Source organism: Carcharodon carcharias, chromosome 6 (assembly GCF_017639515.1).
Source record: "Carcharodon carcharias isolate sCarCar2 chromosome 6, sCarCar2.pri, whole genome shotgun sequence".
NCBI classification, from domain to species: domain Eukaryota; kingdom Metazoa; phylum Chordata; class Chondrichthyes; order Lamniformes; family Lamnidae; genus Carcharodon; species Carcharodon carcharias.
In genome coordinates, this window is record NC_054472.1 from 51,277,576 (window position 1) to 51,295,513 (window position 17,938).

Genomic DNA, 17,938 nt, shown 5'->3' on the forward strand with positions numbered 1-17,938 from the left:
ACAGAAAATCAACGAGTTGGTGTTAAGTTGCAGAGAAACCTCTCATCTTTGTTTTATATCAGGCTCCCTACACTGCACATAATATAAAATGTCTAGACCTAAGTGGCTAGAAATTTATCACAGGTGGTGTTGGATTAGTCCTGTTATACACAACACTTGATATTCAGTTCTATTGCAGTCAGTGGAATTAAATATCAGACACTGTGTAAAGTGGCCAACTGATCTGATACTGCCTGTTTCACATAGCCCCCAGAGACTAATTTCTAGCTGAAGAATTCAGCACTTACACAAATATGTAGGTTGAGTATCCTTTACCTGAAACACTCGGGGCAGATTATATTTCGGATTTCAGATAATTTTGGTTTTCGGATACTGTATATAAATTTATATTACAATAGCCTAAGCCTAGGTTAGTTATAGTCTAAAGTAAATAAAATTGCTAGGAAAGTAAGATGTATCACAATAATAAATGCAGGGTACCTGTAATAAGTTTCTTTTTGACATGTTCACCACAAAAATCGCAAGATAAACAGTGCAGACAAACTAGACTTCCTGTGCTAAAGGTCAATGAGGTTCAAAAAAAGTGCTGTTTTGGATGTGTTCGGTTTTCAGATAAAGGATACTCGACTGTATAGACAAGTTTCTTTTTGCTCACTCTGATGTATCTCTTGACCAGAATTCCCCTTCTGTCCTCTTTTGGTGATGACCCTTCTGTCTCTTCTTCATGGGTTACTTCAAAGAAGTACTATTCATGGAGTAATTAACTACAGATCATATCAGCGTTCAGGATAATCTCTCCTCACCTGATGTCTACACAAGCATACTACAGGGAAGGGTCACTGGATGATAAATACGAAGAAGCTCATCTGTTTTCACCATTCAAGTTCAGTTCTGGAAAGGAACACTTTGCATTGGCCTGCTCAAATCATCTAAGACAGATCAGATGGGCATCAAACCTAAGACATGCCTGGTCTCAGTACAATATCAGTTGTAACATTTACCACTCAACCCAAGCACTAAAGTTCAATTGTTGACTTCTTATAGACACCTCTCGTCAAAAATAAAGTTGAGCTAAAGTTGTTCTTTACCCTTATTCTTTTGATTCCTGCTCGAGTGACTTGTTGACAGTCATACAATTCTATTCTCTCCAGGTTGTGACAGCTCTTCAGATGTTCAAGTGTCACATCAGTGATGAGGGGACAGTTGTCTAGTTCTACAACCTGCAGTCTTTCATGGCCACATGGACTGTTGCTTAGGTGACGGATACCATCGTCTGTGATCAGTTCACAGTGAGATAAGCTCTGCAAGACAAAAGAAAGAACTAAAAATGTGTTTCATGTTACAAAAACTGTATCATCAGCAGTCTTTATTTTGTTGGTTTGTATGTTTTAAACTGCGAAAGAATATTACTGCTGAAGGTCTTACTTCACAGCCTACTTCTGAAATCCTTATCTTTAAGAATCAAAGGAATCATGGAATGGTCACATCATAGGAGACAGCCATTTGGTTTGCTGTGTCCATGCTGGCTCTCTCTAACAGCCATTCAGCTTGTGCCACTCCCCTGCTTTTTCCCTGTAATCCTGCAAATATCTTCTCTTTAGATAATTAACCAATTCCCTTGTACTGCATCCCAGATCCTAACCACTTGTTGCATAAAAATGCACCATTGCTTCCTTTGCTAATCACCTTAAAATGGTGCCCCCTCTGGGTTCTTGACGCTTCCACCAATGGGAACAATTTCTCCCTTTCTATTCCATCCAGGCCCTTCATGATTTTGAACACCTCTATTAAATCTCCTCTCAACCTTCTCTTCTCCCCAGCCCCATCTTCTCCAATCTATCCACGCAACTGAAGTCTCTCATTTCCAGAGCCATTCTCGCAAATCTTTTCTGTACCTTTCCAATGTCTTCACATCCTTCCTAAAGTGTGGTGCCCAGAATTGGACACAATACTCCAATCGAGGCTGAACAAACGTTTCAAAAGATTCACCATAACTTCCTTGTTTTTATACTCTACTTATAAAGCCTAGGATCAGTGTGCCTTATTAACAGCTTTCTCAACCTGCGCTGCCATTTTCAATGATTTATGCACATCTACCTCCAGATCCTTCTACTCCAACACCTCCTTTAGAGTTGCACCCTTTGTTTTTTTGACTCTCCTCATTCTTCCTACCAAATTGTATCACTTCACAAACCTCTGCATTAAATTTCATCTGCTACGTGTCCGCCCATTCCACCAGACTACGTCCACTGGAAGACTATCATTATCCTCCTCACAGTTTGCAATACTGTCAAGTTTTGTGTCATTTACAAATTTTAAAATTATGTTCTTAAACCCAAATCTAGGTCATTAACATAGATCAAGAAAAGCAGTAGTTCGAATACCGACCCCTGGGGAACCCCATAAACCTTCTTCCAGTTCGAAAAACAACCATTCACCACTAATGTCTGTTCCCGGTCACTCAGACTACTTAGTATCCATGTGGCCATTGTCTCTTTGTTTCCATGGGCTTCAACTTTGCTGACAAGCCTGTTATGTGGCACTTTATCATATACCTTTTCGATGTCCATACCAACTGCATTACCCTCATCAACCCTCTGTTGCTTCATCAAAAAAAACTTAATCAAGTTAGTCTATGGTTTGCCTTTAAATCCACGCTGGCTTTCCTTAATTAATCCACAATTGTTCAAATCACTTAGTTTTATCCTAGATTATTGTTTCTAAAAGCTTTACTACCACCGAGGATAAATTGGCCGGCCTGCAAGCAGCTGGGTTTATCCTTACACCCATTTTTGATCAAGGGTAAACATCTGAGATTCTCCAGTCCTCTGGCACTATCCCCATTTCTAAGGAGGACTAGAAGATTACAACCAGTGCTTCCACAAATTCCTCCGTACTTCCCTCAGTACCCGTAGATACATTTCATCAGATACTAGTGACTAAGTACAGCCAGCCTTTCTAATGATCCTTTACCAATTTTTAGACTGCAATGTCTCAACCACCTCCTCTTTTACTATGAATTTGAAATATTCTTCCTTGAGGGAGACAGATACAAAGCACTCATTTAGTGCCTCAGCCATGCCCTCTGCCTCCATGCATAATCCCTTTTTTGGCCCCTTTATTGACCTTACTTCTGCTTTTACCATTATTTTACTAATTATGTGCCCTTGGGAAATTTTTGGGTTCCCTTTTATGTTGGTTACCATAATTTCTCACACACTTGCTGCTTATTTCTTTTTTCATTTCCCCTGTGAACTTTCCATATACAGGCTGTTCTCACTTGTAAAATCAGCCTAACATCTGTCATACACACTTTGTTCTTTCTCTATCTTTCATTAATCAAGAGCTCTGGATTTGTTTGTCCTACCTTTGCCACTCTTGGGAATGTACCATGACTATACCAAACTGTTTAAAGCCAGCCTACAACTACAGTTTTGCCTTCCAAACTTTGATTCCAATTTACCTTTACACTCGAGTGGGATGTTTCACTCAAACCCACAAGGTAGGAGGCAACAAATTAACATTTGTAGGGGAAACCACTGTTGGGTTTTACCAATAATCCCCAACTCTCCTCCCTGTGTACCAGTCAAGAATACTTCTGTAGTAGTTCAATCATCATAACCTGGATGAAATGGAAATAAAGGCAAAGAAACTAGTCTAGCTAACTCCAATGAAGGATCAGGAATGAGATTGCACGCGTCAATGATATAGGAAGACCTTGAGAAACATCTCTATTAGATATATAACTGTTGCTTTTCATCTGTAACCCTTCCTCATTAACTTGCCAATCCCACTCCCTGGATACATGTAAAAATAACAGATGATGCAAACCCAGCACTGGTTGGTAATTAATGGTGTGCAAAAAAAGCCCCACCTTCCAAAAGCTTCATCAAGCTAAACCTGGAAAATCAACATTTGGGCACAAGCAGCACGCTTTCAAAGCCGACCCTCCACAACAACAACTTGCATCACACAGCGTTTTTAACACAGAAAAGTATCCCATTGTGCTTCAGAGAGGTATAATCAAAAACAGGTCAAAATATATGTGGTTGTATGCTATTATCTTTGTTAGGCCTGTGCCTCATCTGAAAAAATATTCATGTAATTCTTGGGAGTAAATTTTCAATCGTGGCTCACTTGTCTCAAAGCAAAATACTGCAGATGCTGTAAATGTGAGAAACAGTAAATGATGGAAATACTCAGAAGGTCTAGCAGCATCCGCAGAGACAGAGAAAGAGTTAGCATTTCAGGTCTGTGACTTTACATCAGAACTAGGAAAGATTACAAATTTAATAGGTTTTGATCAGGTGCGGTGGAGAGGGTGGATGTGGGTGCAATAGAAAAAAGAACAAAAGGGAGGGTCTGTAATAGGGAAGGGCAGGAGAGATTAAATGACGAAAAGCTTCACGGTGGAAGGCCAAAGGAAGCAGCAATGGGACAAGTAAAGAAGAGAATGTGTTTATAGAAGGTGGGAATGGCAAGCTCCTGAATAGCTGCTGTCTAAAAGAAAAGAAAATGAGACAAAAACAAAACAAATTAAAACAAACCAGCAAAATATTGCCAGATCGGGATGTAGACAGTACTTCATGAAGAGATACAACAGCTAATATAGCACCTTCAAAGTAATAAAACATCCTAGGTGATTCATAGGAGTATTAAAAAACCAAAATATGACCAAACCACATGAGGAGGTCAGATTAGGTGGGTTTTAAGGAGTGTCTTAAAAGGGGGCGGTGAGGTAGAGAAACAGATTTGGGGAGGGAATTCCAGAGTTGGACCTAGACAACTGAAGGCACAGCTGCCAATGATGGAGCAATTATGATTGGGAGTGCGCAAAAGCCCAAAATTAGAGGAGCACAGATATGTGAAGGGTTTGGGTTAGAGGAGATTATATGGATAGGGAAGAACAAAGCCAAATTAGAATGAGAATTTTAATGCAATGCAATTAAAATACAACTAGAAGCTGGAGTAAACTATACTTCAATTCCATGATAGCCAAGAAGAAGTATTCTACGTGAGTTGAGAGGTGGATTGCATTATATACAGGGGTATATGAAGAATGCAGGTCAATTGAATTAGTGTTGAGTTGCTTTAGTAAAAAAGCCAGTAAATACCATGCGTCAAAAGGCTAGTTCCTGTGTTGTAAACATTTCCAAGGGTGATTGCAAACCTTTTAATGAATAAAAAATTCAAAATTGTACAAATAATTTCTGAAAAGAATTCAGATGTTACTGGGGAGAAAGGTAGGCAACTGAATATAGAAGTGCAAATGCTTGAGTAAGGGTGGTTATTGACCAGTAAAAGACTTTGGAGAAAACACTTTGAAAGTCTCTCCATGATCCACCATTATGTGTTTCAATGCAATTTTCTTGTAAAGCCAAGATAACTCAAGGCCATGGTGCAGCAGCTATTGGGCTGGATTTTGCAGTCATCCGCGAAGCAGTGGCGTTCGCCATTGACCTTGAAGCAGCCCAAAGATTAGCGATCTCTGTGATATGGGTGTCCCCATGTCAATTTGAATCTGGTACCAAGCCAAGGAGGGTTTCTGAGTATCGAGCAATACTGTGTTCTATTCCAGAAAGCCAGTTAGTGAAGTACAGAACTGGAGTCAATATTTACACATGCACATATTTATTTAGAATTACACATTACAAGGATACACCTTAACCCAACAACCATAGTTTTATTGTGCTTACTTATGTGGGCTCAAATGAGGGCCCAGAGCCTGCATTCAATTAAACATATAATATACAATTAAAAGATTCCTGTCTTTCTTTGGATAAAAGTTACAGCTAACGTGCATAACCAAAATTTCAAAACCATAAATTAAAAACCTCCATATTCTGTAGAAAGCATTACATTACGAGATGCCCCTCCTTTAGAACCCCTAACAATTTCTGTGTCCATGCATTTCCTTTTGTAGAACAATCAAATAGTTAATGAATTGCATGCACCCATTTAATTTTAGAAATTTTTTCTCTCTTCAATATTTGGTTCAAGCCAGCAAGGTCAATCCACAACCTTACCTTGCACTTTGCAAGGTGCAAGGTGCCTCATATACTTCTATCAGCTACCCAGAGTACAAGATTTTGTAATTAATTCTGATTGTGAAGAATGAAGCTTAACAGTTTGATTGCCATGTTTGATAAGCGCCATCTTACCAATCATGACCATTTACACAAGAACTCAAGAACTAGAAGCAGGAATAGGCTCTTTGGCCCCTTGAGCCTGCTCTGCCATTCAAAAAGATCATAGCTGATCTGACTGCAGCTTTAGCTCTACTTTCCTGTTTACCCCCCCATAACCCTTCACTCCCCTGTCGATCAAAAATCCAACTCACTCATATATTCCATGACCCAGCCTTCACAACTCCCTGGGGAAGATAATTTCACAGGCTAATGACCCTCTGGGAGAAAAGATTTCTCATCTTCACTTTAAATGGGAGCACCATAATTTTTAAACTGTGTCCTGGTTTAGACTCCTCACAAGGGTAAACACCCTCTCAGCTTCCATCCTGTCAATTCTCCTCAGGATATTATATGCTTCCATAAGACCATAAGGTGTAGGAGCAGAAGTAGGCCATTCGGCCCATCAAGTCTGCTCTGCCATTCAATGAGATCAATGTTGATCTGATAAACCTCAACTCTACTTTCCTGCCTTGCCCCCATAACCCTTGATTTTTTTTACTGATTAAAAATCTATCTCAGCCTTGAATATACTTAATGCTCTAGCTACTACAGCCCTCTGCAGTAAAGAGTTCCACAGATTGACTACTCTCAGAAGAAATTCCTCCTCATCTCTGTTTTAAATGGGCGCCCCTTACTCTGAGATTATGCCCTCTGGTCCTAGACTCTCCCACAAGGGAAAACAACCTCTCAGCATCTACCCAATCAAGCCCCCTAAGAATCTTAGATGTTTCAATAAGGTTGCCTCTCATTCTTCTAAACTCCAATGAGGCTCAACCTACTCAACCTCTCCTCATAAGAAAATCTCTCCATACCCAGGATCAACCTAGTGAACCTTCTCTGGACTGCCTCCAATGCCAGTATATCTTTCCTTAGATAAGGAGACCAAAACAGTTCACAGTATTCTAGGTGTGGTCTAACTTGTGCCTTGTACAGTTTTAGCAAGGCTTCCCTGTTTTTATACTCCATTCCCTATGAAATAAAGGCCAACATTCCATTTGCCTTACCTATTACCTGCTGAACTTGTATGCTAGCTTTTTGGGATTCATGCACAAGGACTCCCAAATCCCTCTGTGCTGCAACTTTCTTCAGTCTTTCTCCACTTAAATAATATTCAGCTCCTCTATTCTTCCTGCCAAAGTGCATAACCTCACACTTTCCACATTATATTCCACATCTGGCTTACCACATTTTTGCCCACTCACTTAACCTGTCCATATCCCTCTATAGACTTGGTCATCTTCACCACTTGCCTTCCCAACTATTTGTGTCATCCGCAAACTTAGCGATTGTACATCCATTTCCCTCATCCAAGTTATTAGTATATATTATAAATAATTGTGGCCCCAGCACTGATCCCTGTGGCACTCCACTAGTTACAGGTTGCCAAATTGAAAATGGTCTCCGTATCCCAACTCTGTCGTCTATTAGTTAGCCGATCCTCTATCCATGCTAATATACTACCCCCAACACCATGGGCTCTTATCATGCAGCCTTATGTGTGGTACCTTATCGAACACCTTTTGGAAATCCAAATATATTACATCTACTGGTTCACCTTTATTGATCCTGCTTCTTACCTTCTCAAAGAATTCTAATAAATTTGTCAGGCTTGATTTCTCCTTCATGAAGCCGTGCTGACTCTGCTTGATTAGATTATGCATTTCTAAATGCTCTGCTGTTACATCCTTTATAATGAACTCCAACATTTTCCCAATGACAGATATTAAGCTAACTAGCCTATTGTTACCTGTTTTTTGTCTCCCTCCCTTTTGGAATAAGGGTGTTACATTGGCAGTTTTCCAATCCTCTGGGACTTTTCCAGAATCTAAGGACCTTTGAAAGATTACTACCAGAGCATCCACTATCTCTGCAGCTACTTCCTTTAATATCCTAGGAAGCAACCCATCAGGTCCAAGTGACTTATTGGTCTTTAGCCCCATGAGTTTCCCTAGTACTTTTTGTCCAGTGATAGTTATTGTATTTATTTCCTCCTTCCCCCTCCCCACCCTGACTTTTGTCCCTTAATTATTTAGTATTTTTGGTATGCTATTAGACTCTTCTATCATGAAGACTGATTCAAAGTATTTATTCAACTCCTGGTTGCCCATTATTTTTTCCCCAGCCTCATTCTCTAAGGAGCCTGTATTAACTTTGGTCTCTCTCTTCCTTTATATATATATTTAAAGAAGCTCCTGATGTCCATTTTATATTATTTGCTAGTTTACCCTAAAAGTTTATTTTCTCCCTCTTTATTATTATTTTTGGTCATCTTCTGTTGGTTTTTAAAACTTTCCCAAACCTCTGGCTTACCACTAAACTTTGCCACATTGAATGTTTCTCTTTCACTTTGATGCTATCCTTAACTTCCTTGGTTAACCGTGGTTGGTTTACTCCATTCCTACAATCCTTCTTCCTCACTGGGATATATATCTTTGTTGTGAGTCATGAATTATTTTCTCAAACGTTTGCCATTGTTCATCAACCATCTTTTTTGCCAAATTCCTTTCCCAGTCCACTCCAGCCAACTCTACCCTCATTTCTTTGTAATTGCCCTTATTTAAGTTTCGCACAGATGTTTCCAAACTAAGTTTCTCACTCTCAAACCAAAAGCTAAATTCCACCATGTTATGGTCACCTAGGGTATCTTTGACTCTGAGATCATTTATTAAACCTGCCCCATTACAAATTACCAGATCCAAAATAGCCTGATCCCTGGTTGGATCCACAACATATTGTTCTAAGAAACTGTTCCGAATACACAATGAATTCTTGCTCGTGGCTACCTCTGCCAATTTGATTTTCCCAATCTACATGGAGATTAAAGTCAATAAGATCATCTCTCATTCTTCTAATATCCAATGGCCCAACCGCCTCAACCTTTCCGCATAAGATAATCCCTTCATCCCAGGAATCAGTTGAGTGAACCTGCTCTGAACTGCTTCTCATGTAATTATATCCTTTCTTAAATAAACTGTACACAGTACTCTAGATGTGTTCTCATTAAGGCCCTATACAGCTGTGGCAACACTTATCTCCTTTTATGCTAGATTCCCCTTGCAGTAAGTGCTAACATTCCATTTGCCTTTCTAATCACTTGCTGTAGCTGCATATTAATTTTTCGTGTTTCATGTACCAGGACACTTAGATCCTTCTGTGCTGCAATGTTCTGCACTCTCTCTCCATATTGCATTTCTATTCTTGCCAAAGTGGACAAGTTCATATATCCCTACATTGTACTCCATCTGCCAAATTCTTGACTACTCACTTAACCTGTCGATATCTGTATAACCTATAGACTCTATGTCCTCTTGACAATTTATTTTTATACCTATCTTGGTGTCATCAGCAAATTTAACTACCGTACATTCACCCCTTTAATCCAAGTCATTTATATAGATCATAAATAGTTGAGGCTCCAGTATTGATCTCTATGGCTTGCAACTAGTTACAGCTTGCCAACCTAAAAATGACCCATTTATTCCTCCTCTCTGCTTGCTGTTAGCTAATCAGTTCTCTATAAATGCTAATATGTTAGCCCCTTACACCATGAGCTCCTATTTTGTTTGATGTGGCACTTCAGATGTCTTTTGGAAATCCAGGTAAACCACATTTACAGGTTCCAATTTATCCACCTTGCTTGTTACTAATAAATAAATACTAATTGACTAATAAATTAGTCAAACATGATTTTCCCTTTGACAAAACCATGTTGACTCTGCTTGATTGTATGATGATTTTCTAAATATCTTGCTGTTACCTCCTTAATAATGGATTCTAGCATTTTCCCTATGACAAATGTTAGGCTAACTTGGCTTATAGTTTCCTGCTGTTTCCCACCTTTCTTAAATAGAGGTGTTACATTTGCAATTTTCCAATCCATTAGGACGTTTCCAGAAACTAGGGAATTTTGGAAGATTACAACCATGCATCTAACATCTCTGCAACCACTTCCTTTAGGGCCCTAGGATGCAGGCCATCAGCTCTTGGGAATTTGTCAGCCTTTAACTCTATTGGTTTTCCAAGTACCTTTTCCCTTGTGAGTGTGATTGTTTTAAGTTCCTCCCTTTTACCTCTTGAATACATTACCTAGGACCTTCCCATTCCTTATGACCCTTCCTTGTATAATACACCAAATCTCCCAAATTAAATTTGGTCCGGATGGTATTATCACAATGCCTCAGCGTTCCTCAAATTTTCTGCATGACCTCAGCTTTGAAAAAACCCGTCTCCCTGTGTGTAAAGCATTCAAATGTGCAGAACAAATTCAACTAACTGTAGTACCTTCTGGAGTGGGAGAACTATCACGCAGAACAGAACGCAAGGATTTCACTGTACCTTCTGGAGTGCATTTTTTGCAAGAGCCCCCAAGTCAGGATGACTGTCAACTTGCAGTGTGGTTGTTTAGATAAAATTTTATGCAGTATTTCATTGATCACCTTTTGATTCCTTTCACAGAATCCATTGCTGGAAGGACTTTCAGCTGTGGTATTCATGACCATGATGTTCATGTTGTCACACACATCTCTGAATTCGTCACCCACAAAATCTTCTCCATTATCAGTCCAAAAACTTTTCTAGTAACCCAATTCCTGTTCCTATCCATTTCTCCAAGATTTTGTCTATATGAACCCCTTTGTCCTTTTATATACTATTGTAGAAAGACTAAATCTGGTCAATACATCTACAAAATGTCTTTCTATAACAACAAAATATTGCAGATGCTGGAAATCTGAAATAAAACCAGAAAGTGCTGGAAAAACTCAGCATGCTTAGCAGCATCTGTGGAGAGAGAAACAGGGTTAACATTTCGAGTCCATAGGACTCTTCTTCATAGCAGAGCAGCTTCAGCAGCATGTCTCTCTTTTCAGCAATATTCAATTCTGTACTACCAAGCCACTGTTGAAAACATAGCAGTAGTTGCATTATTTAAACCTAAATCCTCATATCCACTTCATTTGGTTCAGACTCAAAAAATATCGGAGAGCAGCCACATCCCAACAATTTACACTTGCTCTCTGCCATTTTTCACAATGATTACTAGGACTGTAGTTCCCTGTCTGAACTTATTTTTCTTACCTTCCAGCCTTTACCTTTAGGCAACCATCTTCTGCTGCCATATTCTATTCCAGAAAGCAAGTTGGAAGAGGATAGAACTGGGGACAATCCTAACAAGTTTAAATTAATTTGGAGTTACTTACACATTGCAAGCATATACCTCCTAGCACAACAACCACAATTTTAGTTTATTTCCATTCATACGAGACTCAACTGAATGCCCAATTAATACCCAGCACTACATACGAGCAAATAATTAACACGGTGGTGTTATTAAGTAGGGTATGTAGCCAACACATTGAAGTATTCACACAGACAGCAAACCAGGAAGTAAAAACTGAATCTATTCACTTTTAAATTTTACAGATAGTGAAATAAGATGATTGGGACATAAACATGGGATTAAGGTGAAAGCTGAAGTGTAACATTTGTTGTTGTTGGAATGATTCTTGGATCAGAACAGAAAACGACTGACAAAAATTAGGGAAGAGAAAAATGGTTTCTAGAAAATAAAGGAAACTATACAAGACATCATCTATTGACAAAACAGTATACAAGCAAGCAACAGTAGATAAGCACAACATCTAACTGCACTGATTTTGAAAAGAAATTTGGAGAGTATGGAGCACAGTATCAGAAAACTGAGTGCTTCATAAACAGAGTGCTAATGTCAGAAATTTGAATTGAGACATCAGAGCAGAATGGGAAAAATGTTGTCCTTATTCTTCTTGTTTTCTAGTGTTTGCTGAGTGTTTTTCCTTTGTCCCCAAGCTGGGCAACTATTATTTACTAAATTAGTAATTAATTAACTAATCAAATAAATAAGGTTAGACAGATACGTCACGACAGGTGCTTGTCATTACTGCAATTCATGGGGATTTGTGGAGGGGCATTGCTTGGACAACCATATCTGCATGCCCAGCCAGCATCTGAGCTGCAGACACTGCAGAATGTTTGGTGGTGGGGGAAGTGACCTGGTCACTTTGTTCCAGGAGACAGTCCCATCAGTTAGGTTAAGTAGAACTTTAGAATTGACAATGGTCAGGGACAGGAGGGTGTGACTGTGCGTCAAGCAGGTAATGGAATCCAGGATACAGAGATGGAGAAGCCTTGACCAACAGGTACAAAGTATTTTCCACCTATGCGGATGAAAACAAGGATTGCAGTGTGGATTGGCAAACTGACCACAATAACATTGTTCACCAGCCCTTTCAAATGGGGAGAGCAAAAGGGAATGTAGTGGTGACAGGGTATGGCACAGTCAGGGGGTTAGATACTGTTTTCTGCAGTTGTGACCAGGTGTTACACTGGTGGTGTTGCCTGCCAAATGCCAGGTTAAAAATATCTTAGTTGGAGGGGAACTGGGAGTGGGAGAATCCAGTTGCCATGATCCATGTAGGAACCAAAGGGGTGGTCTGTGTTTATTTAATAAGGTCAGAGTTGGAAGTGGGAAAACAGTAAACAATAGGCGGCCCTTTTGAGTTTCTTGGTAGAGGCCAGATGTCTACAGTTGTCTGCATAAGGGATTTAAATTATTCATGTGGTTCCAAAATTAAGAAAGATTTGAAAGCAATGGGCAAACGAGGGAAGGTCTTAAGAGTATCCAGATACTTTTCACATTGAAGGACAGGCTTAAAGTTTGAGGCAATTGGTTTGGATTTCTATCTGGAACATCCCAGGTATGCCATGTTGCTATGGAAATAGATTATGCAGGGAGGTACCCTTTTGCTTTGGGTTTACCCGTGTGCTTTCACACAGGAACGGCCAATCAGCTTGGGAGCAGCTTTGAAACACACAGTTTATGTCAAACTGGAACAGCTTGCAAACTTGTAGATCGATAGAATCTACCAGAAGCTGTAAAGCAGCTGTGGACCAGGAACAGAGAGCTGTCAGAAATCAGGGGTATTTCTGAGCTAGATTCACCAAGAGTGGAGTATGACCCATCATTTGAGTCAAGGTTCACAACTGAGGGTCCCTTAAGGAGAGTTGCCTAGCCGGATGCTGGTGGAAGGACCTTGAGAAATCTCATACCTCAGAAAGGAAAATGGAGAAGAATCAAAGTGAACTTCTGAGAGCTGTGGCCCACCTTTGTTTGGTCCCAGGAGAAGTGAATGAACTCTCAAGATCCTGTAAAGTATAGAGGAACTCTTGGGACGGGGGAAATGCCTTGTTGAGATATTTGGAATTAAAGAATAAATGTTTGGAAAATATAGCATTAAGTTAGTAGTACTTGCTTTGTTCGACTCTTGTACAGTAAAGATTTTGTGAAATCTTGTGGTGTAATTCTGGGAATTTGAATTTCTCTTTAAAGATTACTGGTCTCCCTCAAGATCGTAATATACATGGCCATGTAGGCAATATATTGAATGGGATGAGAATGGCCTATGGTGAAAGGCTACATAAATTGGGCACACACGCTCTGGGGTGTAGAAGAATGAGAGGTAATCTCACTGAAACATCAGGATTCTGAAGGGGCTCGACAGGGGAGACACAGAGCTCATTGCCCCTGCTTGGGAATCTAAAACACAGGGGCACAGCCTCAGGATAAGGAGTGAATTATTTAGGACTGAGGTGAGAAGTTTCTTCACTCACAGGATTATGAATCTTTGGAATTCTCTACCCCAGAAGTTTGTGCGTGCTCCATCATTGTGTATATCCAAGATTAACATAGATAGGTTTCTGATCTTTCAGGGAATCAAGAGATTTAGGGAACAGGCAGGAAAGTGAAGTTGGGGCAGAAGATCAGCCATGATTATACAGAGTGGCAGGGAAGGCTGAAGGGGCCATGTGGTTTATTGCTGCTCTTATTTCTTTATGTTCTATGTTAATATATCAGAATCATCCTGTAACGATGGGGGAAGCAGCAGTGTGCAGTCAGAAAAGTTTTGGATTTAAGCCACAATACAGGACTGAACCCATAATCGCAGCTAACACTGAGGGAGTGCTGCACGATTGGAGGTACTGGTGAAATGATAAACTCAACTCCCTACCTGCCCATTTAGGTGGACATACATGTTACTATTAAAAGAACAAGGTGTTTTCCCTAGGCAACAGGTTTGTCTCAATTACCACCACTAAAATTAGACTGCCTCATTTGTCAGTCATTTGGAATTAGAAGACATTGCTGTGCTACAATTGGCTAGCATGTTGGCCTATATAACACTTCAAAAGGCAATTTGTTGATTGCAAAGCATTTCATTTGTTCTGATTATATATAAATGCGAACTTTTTCTGTAGTAAATATCTGCACCTTTTGCTTAAACACAAATACGGGGCTGGAAAATTCTCCATTCTGTACACATTCAGTGAGATACTAATGAATATCAACAATAGTGCTAGTATGGATAAAAGTATGCAAAGTTTCTAATATTCACAGTGTCATAATTCAAGGCAGTAGGAGGCTTAAAATAGATGGTGCAACCAATAAGCTTAGAAGATAGGCCAAAAATTGTCAAGAAAATGAAACCAATGGTTGATACCAAACTAAACAGAATTGCAAAGGATCAGTGCAACTACAATATTTGACAGCATGCTGATTGAAAATGTTAACTGATTTACAGACCTTGCCAGTGAAACAAAATTCAGGATAGTAATTGTGATCAAGGGGTGAATAGTTTAACATGCCAACTGACAGTTTTGTCTAACATAACACAAAACGAAATGCAATGTTTAACTTTCTACTAGTGTGAATGAAACCTGGATTCTTCAAACAGTGCCATGTTGAAGACTGGAAAAGTTTGAAATAAGTACATTTGGATGGCTTTGTACTCAATGTGGGTGGTAAACTAAGATTTCTGTTGAAATCATTAGCTCAAATGAGGATTAGATATTGTGGCTATATCATTTGAGAATTGAAGGGCAAGTACAGAGTTACCTGTTAATGCGGATAAAGGGAAGAAAGGCAGCAACCCAAATGGTTCAGGCATCAAGGAGTTAGAGAGGATCACTCAAATAAATTGGCTTGGGACGGACATATATTCTGTATCAAAGTGGCTAGCTTGAGATTAAAGGTGACAATGGAGGAAGACAACTCACAGGGGGGAAAAAAAATACATTTGAGACTTCCTTTCATCAACATTCTTGGAAGTGCAAGCACCATCCTATTACTATAATAACAACAGTATGCATTTGCAGAGTGCCTCCAGCATGGCAAAATGTCCTAAGGAGCTTCAAAAGAGCATTTTGAAACAAAATTTGACATCAAGCCACATAAGGTGATAGTAGGACAGATGAGCAAAAGCTTGGTCAAAGAGATAGGTTGTAAACAACATCATAATGGAGGAAAGTGAGTTAGAGAGACTTTGCGAGGGAATTCCAGAGCTTAGGTTCTTGGTAGCTGAAGGCACGGCCACCATGGTGAAGGGATTTAAGTTAGAAATGCCGAAGAGGTCAGATATCTCAGAAGGTTGTAGGACTGCAGGAAATGAGAGAGAGAGAAATAGGGAGCGGTGAGGCCATAGAGGAATTTGAAGATAAGGATGAGAATTTTGAAATCAAGACTTCACTTTACTGGGAGCCAATGTAGGTCAATGAGCACAGGGGTGATGAGTGAAAGAGACTTGATGCAAGTTAGAATATGGACAACAGAGCTTTAGATGAGCATCCATTTATGGAGGGTGAGAGATGGGGGGGCTACGTGGAGTGAGCTGCAATCACCAAGTCTCAAGGTAACAAAGGCATGGATGAAGTTGGAAGTATGCGGTCTCAGGGATGGTGCAGAGATATGCAGTTAGACAGACATTCATCTCTGGGTCAGATACTGCACCAAGGTAGCGATCTGTCTGGTTCAGCCTCATTCAGTTGTCAGGGAAAGGAATGGAGTAAGTAGTTAGGGAAGGAATTTGTGGCAGGGACTTCGGTGTTTAGCTGGAGGAAATTTCTGCTCATCCAGTACTGGATGTCAGACAAGCAGTCTGACAATTTAGAGGCAGTGGAGGGGTAGAGTTGTGAAGCTGGGTGTCATTATGTGGAAACTGATATGTTTTCAGATAGTGTTATCGGGGGAAGCATGAAAATGAGAAACATGAGGGGCGAAGGATAGATTCTTAGGGGGCCCCAGAATTAACAATGTGTGAGAGGAAGAAGAAGTCATTGTAGGTGACTATGACTCTGGCTATGACTGGGTAGGTGAGAAATGAACCAGGTGAGTGCAGTCACATCCAGCTGGATGACCAAGGAGAGGCGCCAGAGGAGGATGGTGTGGTCAACCATATCAAAAACTGCAGCAAACAGACTGAGAAGGAAGAAGGATAGCTTACTCTGGTCCCATTCATATAGCATGTCATTTTTGACTTTGATTAGGGCTGTTTTAGTACAGTACTAGGGATTGGAAGGAATCAAACATGGGAGTTCCAGAAAAGCTGGGTACGGACTTGGGAAGTAGCAGCAACCCACACCCCACCCTGCCCACCAACCAGTCCTCCCCCAACAACCACCATTGAGACTGATATTTACATATTCTCTTTTTTAATTTAAAGTAGTTTGTACAGCATTTAATTGTGGTACTAAACCTTAAAAATGATACCTCTCTCTCGCATCCCCCAACACCTAACCCAACCCCAATCCACACCCAGTCCTACCAACCTTCCATACCCAACCTCCCACCATCCTACACCCTTCCCAAAACAGCATCCACTTGGTTCTAAAATAATTAGAGATTTCACTTACCATTTTTCAACCAAGAATACAGTCAGTTGCTGCACTGCTGACCTTTGGGCAGCTTTGTGGTTTTCTGGTGGGCTTTTTAAAAAAAAAAATCGGAGCCACGAAGCTGCTTGAAGGTCCGAAGCAGCAGCACAGCACATCAGTGAAACTAACCTGTAAGACCGGCTTTTAAAAAAATCAAAACTGTGAGGCTGACAGTTGTTTTTTTTTAAAGCCGGTTTTTCAGGTCTGGAGGACAATGAGAACTCAGTTTAAACCACTGAGCCTTGCACCGCCTCCCCCAAGCTCCCTCAGTGTTAGGTACCATCTGCAACCCCCCTCTTCTGGGCCCTGCTGGTCAGTAGTTTAATGGGAATAGGGCTGAGGGAGCAGGAGTTGGGTTTCATGGGCAAGATGAGCTTGGAGAGGGCAAGAGGGGAGATAGGAGAGAAAATAGAGAAAGATGCAAGTTCAGGGCCATGGCATTGGGTAAACAAAACCTGTGGTCTTGTGGGAAGCAGGAAAATGGCACAGGCAACTGAATGGATGGTTTCAAGCTCAGTGACAAAGAAATCCTTGAGTTTCCCCACTTCTTGTTGGAAGTGAGGGCGGAAGAGGCACGGAAGCAAGTTTAACATGACAGTTTGTAATGGAGAAAAGGATTAACCTGGAATCACAGGCAGTTTTGGCAATGGAGAACAGGACCCATATTGCTTTACTTTGTCCAGTCAGATCTGGACTAATGACTGAACTAGTGGTCCACCAAATGTACTCATGTTTCCGTCCACTGGTATGAGGGCCATGCCAACAGCCAGAGTGACAGAGTTTAGTGGTTTTAATGAGGGCTAGGGAATCGAAGGTGGAGGTAAGGATGCTGTTGGGCAGATCAGTAAGCACAGAAAATTCACAGTGAACGAGGACCTAAGGCTAGACAGTTGGGATTCTGAAATGGCAGTTCTGATTGAATTGGAGGGGTTTCCCCCACCCCCCCAGGGGTGGATACAGAAGGAAGTTGGAGAGTGAAGTGGGTGTGGGTGGAGAGTGATAAAAGG

At 40.5% G+C, this 17,938-nt stretch overlaps 1 protein-coding gene across 2 annotated transcripts in view; it reads right to left on the minus strand.

Annotated features, from left to right (window-relative positions):
• Positions 1–17,938, minus strand: part of fbxl2 (F-box and leucine-rich repeat protein 2) — a 221,297-nt gene that overhangs the window by 11,952 nt on the left and 191,407 nt on the right. For both annotated transcript variants that reach the window (XM_041190237.1, XM_041190238.1), the window contains one exon: positions 1,089–1,301. In XM_041190237.1, the coding sequence (XP_041046171.1) occupies positions 1,089–1,301 (213 nt within the window). The remainder of the gene's footprint in view (positions 1–1,088; positions 1,302–17,938) is intronic.